The 13,286-nt window shown below is 41.6% G+C and overlaps 1 protein-coding gene across 1 annotated transcript in view; it reads right to left on the bottom strand.

The window, feature by feature from the left end:
- Positions 1-581: 581 nt before the first annotated feature.
- LOC137438619 (troponin I, fast skeletal muscle) overlaps positions 582-13,286 on the bottom strand; it is a 33,337-nt gene continuing 20,632 nt past the window's right edge. The window contains exons 6-7 of the mRNA XM_078767115.1: positions 1,146-1,322; positions 582-890 (exon numbers count right to left, since the gene is read on the bottom strand). Of these exons, the coding sequence (XP_078623241.1) occupies positions 804-890; positions 1,146-1,322 (264 nt within the window). The 3' untranslated portion in view covers positions 582-803. The remainder of the gene's footprint in view (positions 891-1,145; positions 1,323-13,286) is intronic.

Here is a 13,286-nt window from a genome sequence, read left to right as displayed (position 1 = left end):
AGGCGTAATGCTTGTTAAGTTTAATTTTCACACCTGACTCCATTGTCTGTACAAGGTATAAACTTGGCTGCCCTACTTTTTACCTGTGCGTGTGGCAGGTCTGCAAGAGCTCCACATGGTTGTTGTTGTTGTTGCTTTTGGAGTTCTTGTTGAGGGTCGATTTTTGAAACGTGCACCCATTGGTCGACCAGCTGCCAGACCCCACCCACAACTGTTGCTTGACTCCACCCACCATGGCACCCAGACAAAATAATATGGCCGCCATCTTGGTTTTCTGGGGGGCTTAAGACATCAGGCCTGTCAGCTTCTGCTGAACTAAAACTCTTTCCATAGGCTTTGTTTGGGTCGAGTGTTACTCACGATAGTTTACTCACGATACATCATTGTTAACATTGTTGTTTACTCCCACATATTGGGGTTAAACAAATTGACCGTGTGACGAACCAGCTCGTTCTAAAATCGCCGGATTGAGGAGAATGCGGAAGTTGGTTACACAGGAAGGGGAGGGGAGGAAAAGGAGGAATGATTTTCTGTCTAAATGTGGACACATCACAAACAGCAGACAATTCCAAATCAAGTGGTAGTTTCGGAGCAGGAAGAGCTTTATTTTGCATCGTCACCGGGACACGAAGCACACAGGTGATCCAAAGTACAGGGGATACACCAGTACATGGTGATGGAGATGAGGGAGATGAAGGTTGAAGGATACCATTTTATATTCCATTTCAACCTGTAGCCGATGGTGACCGCTGCTTGCATATAGTCAGACGAGGGCCTTGCAACGCAGGCTTTGATTTAGATGTTTATGCACCCGCGTTAAACAGCTTCTTGCGGCCTTCCATCCCAGAAAGAGCCTCCACGTTCTTACGCCAGTCTCCAATTTCATCTTTCTGCAAAAGTGGAGGTGGCGGAGAGGGATAAATGTGGATGAGAAAAAGGGTTTGCAATCCAAGAATCTTTTAAATAGTCTTCCATGATTAAATCAGTAAGATGGTCGGCAGATTGAAATGCAAGCCTAGGCCTTTTCATTCCCTCAATCACCACCCCTTATTAGATGTGGGCATTAAGCCTAACATCCTGCATACTTACCTGCATTAACCATGTTTGCCCACTCGTATTAATGTTTCCTCTCCCACTATTTGTACCTTCTCTGGATCTTCCTTCTTCACCGACTTCAGGTTAGCACGAAGGTCCATGGACACCTTGTGCTTGGAGCCGAGCAAAGCGCGCAACATGGCGTCGGCGGACATGCGTACACGTTTCAGTGGTGGACGCTTGAACTTGCCCTTCAGGTCAAATATCTTCTGGTTCAGGTTTTCTATCTGCAGTGGGGTGAAATGAGTGAGGATGGAGTTAAAACCTCCTTTATTTCCCCCAAAACGACGGGGATTCAACTCGAAACCATCCTGATGTATCAGAGGCGGTCTGACACATCATGGAGTATGCAATCTGCCAGATAAACGGTTAAGCCGGTTATCTTGTATACTTGTAATAGTTTGTGGATGTTTCAGATCTCAAAGTGCATTTCTGCTTTCATGCTCTGTTCATTCTTTAGAACCGCTAGGATCTTACTTGCTGTACTATTACATTTATCCACCAATATTACATATATATATATATATATATACTAGCTTGGCTCGGCTCGCTCCGCTCGCCTCATCACGGGTCGTTACTGTGGAACGGGCCTATTTTAGCTGAGGATAATGACTGTACCTGAGTTGCTGTGTTGTCATGATTTACACCAATCATAATACAAACAATTACTTTGCACAAATGTATTTGTTGTGGTTGTGATATTACATTTTTATAGCAATTTAGGTTGAATGTTTTTTTTTCAAGAAAGAACCGCCCAGCACATACATAGGGGAGGGGTAGGTGCAGACTGGAAGTTTGGGACGATTACACCTCACCACCACGTAATTCAAAACATCTCACCACCAAGTAATTCAAAACACCTCACCACCACGTAATTCAAAACATCTCACCACCACGTAATTCAAAACATCTCACCAGCAAGTAATTCAAAATACCTCACCACCAAGTAATTCAAAACACCTCACCACCAAGTAATTCAAAATACCTCACCAGCAAGTAATTCAAAATACCTCACCACCAAGTAATTCAAAATACCTCACCACCAAGTAATTCAAAACACCTCACCACCAAGTAATTCAAAATACCTCACCAGCAAGTAATTCAAAATACCTCACCACCAAGTAATTCAAAACACCTCACCACCACGTAATTCAAAACACCTCACCACCAAGTAATTCAAAACACCTCACCACCACGTAATTAAAAACACCTCACCACCAAGTAATTCAAAATACCTCACCACCAAGTAATTCAAAACACCTCACCAGCAAGTAATTCAAAATACCTCACCACCAAGTAATTCAAAACACCTCACCACCACGTAATTCAAAACACCTCACCACCAAGTAATTCAAAACACCTCACCACCACGTAATTCAAAACACCTCACCACCAAGTAATTCAAAACACCTCACCACCACGTAATTCAAAACACCTCACCACCAAGTAATTCAAAATACCTCACCACCAAGTAATTCAAAACACCTCACCAGCAAGTAATTCAAAATACCTCACCACCAAGTAATTCAAAACACCTCACCACCACGTAATTCAAAACACCTCACCACCAAGTAATTCAAAACACCTCACCACCAAGTAATTCAAAACACCTCACCACCAAGTAATTCAAAACACCTCACCACCAAGTAATTCAAAACACCTCACCACCAAGTAATTCAAAACACCTCACCACCAAGTAATTCAAAACACCTCACCACCAAATAATTCAAAACACCTCACCACCACATAATTTAAAACACCCCACCACCAAGTAATTCAAAACACCTCACCACCACGTAATTCAAAACACCTCACCACCACATAATTTAAAACACCCCACCACCAAGTAATTCTGAACACCTCACCACCACGTAATTCAAAACACCTCACCACCACGTAATTCAAAACACCTCACAACCACGTAATTTAAAACACCTCACCACCACGTAATTCAAAACACCTCACCACCACATAATTCAAAACACCCCACCACCAAGTAATTCAAAACACCTCACAACCACGTAATTTAAAACACCTCACCACCACGTAATTCAAAACACCTCACCACCACATAATTCAAAACACCTCACCACCAAGTAATTCAAAACACCTCACCACCACGTAATTCAAAACACCTCACCACCACATAATTCAAAACACCTCACCACCAAGTAATTCAAAACACCTCACCACCACATAATTCAAAACACCTCACCACCAAGTAATTCAAAACACCTCACCACCACGTAATTCAAAACACCTCACCACCACGTAATTCAAAACACCTCACCACCAAGTAATTCAAAACACCTCACCACCACATAATTCAAAACACCTCACCACCACATAATTCAAAACACCCCACCACCAAGTAATTCAAAACACCCCACCACCAAGTAATTCAAAACACCTCACCACCACGTAATTCAAAACACCTCACCACCAAGTAATTCAAAACACCCCACCACCACGTAATTCAAAACACCTCACCACCACATAATTTAAAACACCCCACCACCAAGTAATTCAAAACACCCCACCACCAAGTAATTCAAAACACCTCACCACCACGTAATTCAAAACACCTCACCACCAAGTAATTCAAAACACCCCACCACCACGTAATTCAAAACACCTCACCACCACATAATTTAAAACACCCCACCACCAAGTAATTCAAAACACCTTACCACCACGTAATTCAAAACACCTCACCACCACATAATTCAAAACACCCCACCACCAAGTAATTCAAAACACCTCACAACCACGTAATTTAAAACACCTCACCACCACATAATTCAAAACACCTCACCACCAAGTAATTCAAAACACCGCACCACCACGTAATTCAAAACACCTCACCACCACATAATTCAAAACACCTCACCACCACGTAATTCAAAACACCTCACCACCACATAATTCAAAACACCTCACCACCACGTAATTCAAAACACCTCACCACCACATAATTCAAAACACCCCACCACCAAGTAATTCAAAACACCTCACCACCACATAATTCAAAACACCTCACCACCAAGTAATTCAAAACACCTCACCACCACGTAATTCAAAACACCTCACCACCACATAATTCAAAACACCTCACCACCAAGTAATTCAAAACACCTCACCACCACATAATTCAAAACACCTCACCACCAAGTAATTCAAAACACCTCACCACCAAGTAATTCAAAACACCTCACCACCACGTAATTCAAAACACCTCACCACCACGTAATTCAAAACACCTCACCACCACGTAATTCAAAACACCTCACCACCAAGTAATTCAAAACACCTCACCACCACATAATTCAAAACACCTCACCACCACATAATTCAAAACACCCCACCACCAAGTAATTCAAAACACCCCACCACCAAGTAATTCAAAACACCTCACCACCACGTAATTCAAAACACCTCACCACCAAGTAATTCAAAACACCCCACCACCACGTAATTCAAAACACCTCACCACCAAGTAATTCAAAACACCCCACCACCAAGTAATTCAAAACACCTCACCACCACGTAATTCAAAACACCTCACCACCAAGTAATTCAAAACACCCCACCACCACGTAATTCAAAACACCTCACCACCACATAATTTAAAACACCCCACCACCAAGTAATTCAAAACACCTTACCACCACGTAATTCAAAACACCTCACCACCACATAATTCAAAACACCCCACCACCAAGTAATTCAAAACACCTCACAACCACGTAATTTAAAACACCTCACCACCACATAATTCAAAACACCTCACCACCAAGTAATTCAAAACACCGCACCACCACGTAATTCAAAACACCTCACCACCACATAATTCAAAACACCTCACCACCACGTAATTCAAAACACCTTACAACCACGTAATTTAAAACACCTCACCACCACGTAATTCAAAACACCTCACCACCACATAATTCAAAACACCCCACCACCAAGTAATTCAAAACACCTCACAACCACGTAATTTAAAACACCTCACCACCACGTAATTCAAAACACCTCACCACCACATAATTCAAAACACCTCACCACCAAGTAATTCAAAACACCTCACCACCACGTAATTCAAAACACCTCACCACCACATAATTCAAAACACCTCACCACCAAGTAATTCAAAACACCTCACCACCACATAATTTAAAACACCACACCACCAAGTAATTCAAAACACCCCACCACCAAGTAATTCAAAACACCTCACCACCACGTAATTCAAAACACCTCACCACCACGTAATTCAAAACACCTCACCACCAAGTAATTCAAAACACCTCACCACCACATAATTCAAAACACCTCACCACCACATAATTCAAAACACCCCACCACCAAGTAATTCAAAACACCCCACCACCAAGTAATTCAAAACACCTCACCACCACGTAATTCAAAGCACCTCACCACCAAGTAATTCAAAACACCCCACCACCACGTAATTCAAAACACCTCACCACCACATAATTTAAAACACCCCACCACCAAGTAATTCAAAACACCCCACCACCAAGTAATTCAAAACACCTCACCACCACGTAATTCAAAACACCTCACCACCAAGTAATTCAAAACACCCCACCACCACGTAATTCAAAACACCTCACCACCACATAATTTAAAACACCCCACCACCAAGTAATTCAAAACACCTCACCACCACGTAATTCAAAACACCTCACCACCACGTAATTCAAAACACCTCACCACCACATAATTCAAAACACCCCACCACCAAGTAATTCAAAACACCTCACAACCACATAATTTAAAACACCTCACCACCACATAATTCAAAACACCTCACCACCAAGTAATTCAAAACACCTCACCACCACGTAATTCAAAACACCTCACCACCACATAATTCAAAACACCTCACCACCACGTAATTCAAAACACCTCACAACCACGTAATTTAAAACACCTCACCACCACGTAATTCAAAACACCTCACCACCACATAATTCAAAACACCCCACCACCAAGTAATTCAAAACACCTCACAACCACATAATTTAAAACACCTCACCACCACGTAATTCAAAACACCTCACCACCACATAATTCAAAACACCTCACCACCAAGTAATTCAAAACACCTCACCACCACGTAATTCAAAACACCTCACCACCACATAATTCAAAACACCTCACCACCAAGTAATTCAAAACACCTCACCACCACATAATTTAAAACACCACACCACCAAGTAATTCAAAACACCCCACCACCAAGTAATTCAAAACACCTCACCACCACGTAATTCAAAACACCTCACCACCACGTAATTCAAAACACCTCACCACCAAGTAATTCAAAACACCTCACCACCACATAATTCAAAACACCTCACCACCACATAATTCAAAACACCCCACCACCAAGTAATTCAAAACACCCCACCACCAAGTAATTCAAAACACCTCACCACCACGTAATTCAAAACACCTCACCACCACATAATTCAAAACACCTCACCACCACATAATTCAAAACACCTCACCACCACATAATTCAAAACACCTCACAACCACGTAATTCAAAACACCTCACCACCAAATAATTCAAAACACCTCACCACCACGTAATTCAAAACACCTCACCACCAAGTAATTCAAAACACCTCACAACCACGTAATTCAAAACACCTCACCACCACATAATTTAAAACACCCCACCACCAAGTAATTCAAAACACCTCACCACCACGTAATTCAAAACACCTCACCACCAAGTAATTCAAAACACCTCACCACCAAGTAATTCAAAACACCTCACCAGCACGTAATTCAAAACACCTCACCACCAAGTAATTCAAAACACCTCACCACCACGTAATTCAAAACACCTCACCACCACGTAATTCAAAACACCTCACCACCACGTAATACAAAACACCTCACCACCACGTAATTCAAAACACCTCACCACCACATAATTCAAAACACCTCACCACCAAGTAATTCAAAACACCTCACCACCACGAAATTAAAAACACCTCACCACCACATAATTCAAAGCATCTCACAGCCATAAAACACGTAACAAAAACACCTCACCACCACGAAATTAAAAACACCTCACCACCAAGTAATTCAAAACACCTCACCACCACATAATTCAAAACACCTCACCACAACGTAATTCAAAACACCTCACCACCACGTAATTCGAAAACACCTCACCACCACGTAATTCAAAACACCTCACCACCACGTAATTCAAAACACCTCACCACCACGTAATTCAAAACACCTCACCACCAAGTAATTCAAAACACCTCACCACCACATAATTCAAAACACCTCACCACCAAGTAATTCAAAACACCTCACCACCACGAAATTAAAAACACCTCACCACCACATAATTCAAAGCACCTCACAGCCATAAAACACGTAACAAAAACACCTCACCACCACGAAATTAAAAACACCTCACCACCACGTAATTCAAAACACCTCACAGCCATAAAACACGTAATAAAAACACCTCACCACCATGAAATTAAAAACACCTCACAGCCATAATACATGTAATAAAAACACCTCACCACCACAAAATTAAAAACACCTCACAGCCATAAAACACGTAATAAAAACACCTCACCACCACGAAATTAAAAACACCTCACAGCCATAAAACACGTAATAAAAACACCTCACCACCATGAAATTAAAAACACCTCACCACCAAGTAATTCAAAACACCTCACCACCAAGTAATTTAAAACACCTCACCACCAAGTAATTCAAAACACCTCACCACCACATAATTAAAAACACCTCACCACCACGCTATTATAAATACCTCACCACCACGCAATTATAAATACCTCACCACCATGTAATTCAAAACACCTCACCACCACATAATTAAAGCACCTCACCACCAAGTAATTCAAAACACCTCACCACCATGAAATTCAAAACCCCTCATCACCAACTAATTCAAAACACCTCACCACCACATAATTCAAAACACCCCACCACCAAGTAATTCAAAACACCCCACCACCAAGTAATTCAAAACACCTCACCACCACGTAATTCAAAACACCTCACCACCACATAATTCAAAACACCTCACCACCACATAATTCAAAACACCTCACCACCACATAATTCAAAACACCTCACAACCACATAATTCAAAACACTTCACCACCAAATAATTCAAAACACCTCACCACCACGTAATTCAAAACACCTCACCACCAAGTAATTCAAAACACCTCACAACCACGTAATTCAAAACACCTCACCACCACATAATTTAAAACACCCCACCACCAAGTAATTCAAAACACCTCACCACCACGTAATTCAAAACACCTCACCACCAAGTAATTCAAAACACCTCACCACCAAGTAATTCAAAACACCTCACCAGCACGTAATTCAAAACACCTCACCATCACATAATTCAAAACACCTCACCACCACATAATTCAAAACACCTCACCACCAAGTAATTCAAAACACCTCACCACCACGTAATTCAAAACACCTCACCACCACGTAATTCAAAACACCTCACCACCACGTAATACAAAACACCTCACCACCACGTAATTCAAAACACCTCACCACCACATAATTCAAAACACCTCACCACCAAGTAATTCAAAACACCTCACCACCACGAAATTAAAAACACCTCACCACCACATAATTCAAAGCATCTCACAGCCATAAAACACGTAACAAAAACACCTCACCACCACGAAATTAAAAACACCTCACCACCAAGTAATTCAAAACACCTCACCACCACATAATTCAAAACACCTCACCACAACGTAATTCAAAACACCTCACCACCACGTAATTCGAAAACACCTCACCACCACGTAATTCAAAACACCTCACCACCACGTAATTCAAAACACCTCACCACCACGTAATTCAAAACACCTCACCACCAAGTAATTCAAAACACCTCACCACCACATAATTCAAAACACCTCACCACCAAGTAATTCAAAACACCTCACCACCACGAAATTAAAAACACCTCACCACCAAGTAATTCAAAACACCTCACCACCACGAAATTAAAAACACCTCACAGCCATAAAACACGTAATAAAAACACCTCAACACCATGAAATTAAAAACACCTCACCACCAAGTAATTCAAAACACCTCACCACCAAGTAATTTAAAACACCTCACCACCAAGTAATTCAAAACACCTCACCACCACATAATTAAAAACACCTCACCACCACGCAATTATAAATACCTCACCACCACGCAATTATAAATACCTCACCACCATGTAATTCAAACCACCTCACCACCACATAATTAAAGCACCTCACCACCAAGTAATTCAAAACACCTCACCACCATGAAATTCAAAACACCTCATCACCAACTAATTCAAAACACCTCACCACCACATAATTAAAAACACCTCACCACCACGCAATTATAAATACCTCACCACCACGCAATTATAAATACCTCACCACCACGTAATTCAAAACACCTCACCACCATGTGATTTAAAAACACCTCAATACCAACTAATTCAAAACACCTCACCACCACGTCATTTAAAAACACCTCACCACCACATAATTAAAAACACCTCACCACCACGTAATTAAAAACACCTCACCACCACGTAATTATAAATACCTCACCACCACTTAATTATAAATACCTCACCACCACGTAATTCAAAACTCCGCACCACCACGTAATTCAAAACACCCCCACCACGTCATTTAAAAACTCCTCACCACCACATCATTAAAAACACCTCACCACCACGTAATTAAAAACACCTCACCACCACGTAATTATAAATACCTCACCACCACTTAATTATAAATACCTCACCACCACGTAATTCAAAACTCCGCACCACCACATAATTCAAAACACCCCCACCACGTCATTTAAAAACTCCTCACCACCACATCATTAAAAACACCTCACCACCACATAATTAAAAACACCTCACCACCACATAATTATAAATAGCTCACCCCACTTAATTCAAAACACCTCACCACCACATAATTTAAAACACCTCACCACCATGTGATTTAAAAACACCTCAATACCAACTAATTCAAAACACCTCACCACCACGTCATTTAAAAACACCTCACCACCACATAATTAAAAACACCTCACCACCACGTAATTAAAAACACCTCACCACCACGTAATTATAAATACCTCACCACCACTTAATTATAAATACCTCACCACCACGTAATTCAAAACTCCGCACCACCACGTAATTCAAAACACCCCCACCACGTCATTTAAAAACTCCTCACCACCACATCATTAAAAACACCTCACCACCACATAATTAAAAACACCTCACCACCACATAATTATAAATAGCTCACCCCACTTAATTCAAAACACCTCACCACCACGTGATTTAAAAACACCTCATCACCAACTAATTCAAAACACCTCACCACCACGTCATTTAAAAACACCTCACCACTACATCATTCAAAATACCTCACCACCACGTAATTCAAAACACCTCACCACCACGTGATTTAAAAACACCTCACCACCATGTGATTTAAAAACACCTCACCACCACATAATTGAAAATACCTCACCACCACGTGATTCAAAACCACCACATCGTTATTAAAAACACTTCACAACCACGGAAACAAAAGTTTGACGGAGTCGTTAAGTGACAACACAGACACTGCTCAGATGTGTAGATATATAGATAAATGACTGCATCCGAGTTGCCGTTTTGTCATGGTTTAAACCAATCACAATTCAAACAATTATTTTGCACAAATGTATTTGTAATATACGTGATATCACATTTTATAAACAATTGAAGTTGAAAAGTTAAGTTAAAAAAAAAAATTCCCCAAAAAATTCCTGTAAAAAAAAAAATTGGAAAATTGAAAATTGAAAAATTGGAAAAAAAAAATTTGGTTTATATATATCTATTTATCTATATAGCTATCTATATATATATATATATATATATATATATATATATATATATAAACCCCTATAAAAATATATGTATCAAATCTTTCATCCAGAGGAAGGTCGGGGGCTATATTTGGATAAAAAATTTTTTACCCCAGATAAAAACCAGATAATTGGCCTTCAGGCCTCAATCGTGTCTTGTGTTTATACACTGCTTGGATTTTTTCCCCGGAATGAACGAGTATAATGTACGAATAGAATGTGAAGATCACATGTTGAGGTTGTATATTGTGTTTGTTTTTTTGTATACAAAGTCGGGACTTGTGTGAGAGCGAAGAACAACAACAAATTTGTCAACAACTCGACTCTGATTCTGCAACTGGACCTGATGGCATCAGCCTACGGGTCCTAAAATTCTGTTCTTCCGCTCTTTCACTCCCTCTCTCTGTTCTCTTCACCCTCTCTTTTGCTCAAGGTCATCTGCCATCTGCTTGGAAATCAGCCAACATCACCGCTTTGCACAAAAAGGTGCAAAAACAGATCCTAGCAACTACAGACCAATCAGCCTTCTCCCAATTATCAGCAAAGTCATGGAATCCATCATTGCTTCGGATATGAAATCTTTCCTCTTCTCCAATGGCTTACTCTCTGATCATCAATTTGGTTTCAGACCAGGTCACTCTACTCTGGACATGCTGCTTCTGCTCTCTCAACAATGGATGGAGGTCCTCAATGCCAAACAGGAAATTACAGCTGTGTCCCTCGACATATCACCTGCCTTCGATATGGTCTGGCACCCCGCTCTGCTCACCAAACGCTCCTCCTTTGGTATCCTTGGAAATCTCCACGCATGGCTGGCGGACTTCCTCTCTAGTCGTAGTCAACGTGTGGCCCTGACTGGGTTTCTCTCATTTCCTCTTCCTGTTCAGGCTGGAGTTCCCCAAGGCAGTATTCTGGGCCCTGTGCTTTTTCTGGTCTTCATCAATGATCTCTCCGACTCTCTTGAAAATCCTCTCTATCTCTTTGCTGATGACTCCACTCTCTGTCACTCCATTCCTCATCCCTCAGATCGGCAGTCTGCAGCTTTCTCGCCCTCTGCAGACCTGGACAAAATCATTGCCTGGGCAAACAAGTGGAACATGTCTTTCATTCCTGACAAATCTCACACTCTTACTATGTCTCTCCGAAAACACCGACTGGACAACCTCCCATGCACTTTCTGAATAATCCTCCCCAAGAAGTTCTGTCACTCAAGCTTTTGGGTCTCACTATCTGCCATGATCTTTCTTGGGAAAACCACATTTCAAATATGGCCTCCAAAGCCAGTTGCCGACCGGGCATCCTCCGTCGTGCGAAGACCTTCCTTGGCACACCTGAGCTCCTCACCACATACAAGGCTTTCATCCACAGCTCAATGGAATACTGTTCTCCCCTCTGGCCTGGTGCTCTTGACTCACACCTAGCTCGTCTTCACGCTGTTGAAACCAAAGCGTTCAGAATCATTGGAATCTCCCGCGATGAAGCTAACTCCAAGGGGCCTTTCACTCACTCACCGCAGGCAGGTTGGTGGTCTTTCTGTCTTCTACCGACTCCTCTCCGGCCTTGCACCCCCAGCTCTCTCTGTGCTCTGTCCCCCAAATATTCCTACAGGTCGCACAAGATCTGCCAGGAACCCTCTGATGGTTAAACTGCCGAAATCTCGGCTCTCTGCTCCTTCACTCTTTCATTCCTCTTTTCTCCCACCTCTGGAACAAACTCCCCCATTCCCTTCAATCCCACTCCTTCCTCCAGGTCTTTAAAACAGCTGTTCACCACCATCTCTTATCTTCCCCCATCCAAAATCTTGATCTTTTCTACTCCCGCTAATTTCACCCCAAATCCACTTTTTTGAAATACCAACTTCTTTCCTGGAAGTCCTTGGTGTCCTTGTGTTTATACTTCTCCCACCCCCTGCCCCTTTCCCATGCCTCCTCCACGATGTCCCTCACAAATGTTGTGTTTGTGTGCTTCCCCTTCTCTCCCCATCTTGTCTACCGCTTCCCTTTTTATATACTTTGTTTGTTTGTCTGTTTGGTTTGTTTGTGTGATAAATGTTAGCTCTTTCACGAGCCTCGATTATGTATACAAAAAAGAAAAAAAAACAAAAAAAAAAACACAAATTTCCGTAGGAAACACCGGGTACTTCAGCTGTAGTTCCATGTATTATTAAAATC

This window comes from Myxine glutinosa, chromosome 13, assembly GCF_964187855.1.
Source record: "Myxine glutinosa chromosome 13, kmMyxGlut1.1, whole genome shotgun sequence".
In the NCBI taxonomy this organism is placed as follows: Eukaryota; Metazoa; Chordata; class Myxini; order Myxiniformes; family Myxinidae; genus Myxine; species Myxine glutinosa.
This window is presented reverse-complemented; position numbering and strand designations above follow the sequence as displayed.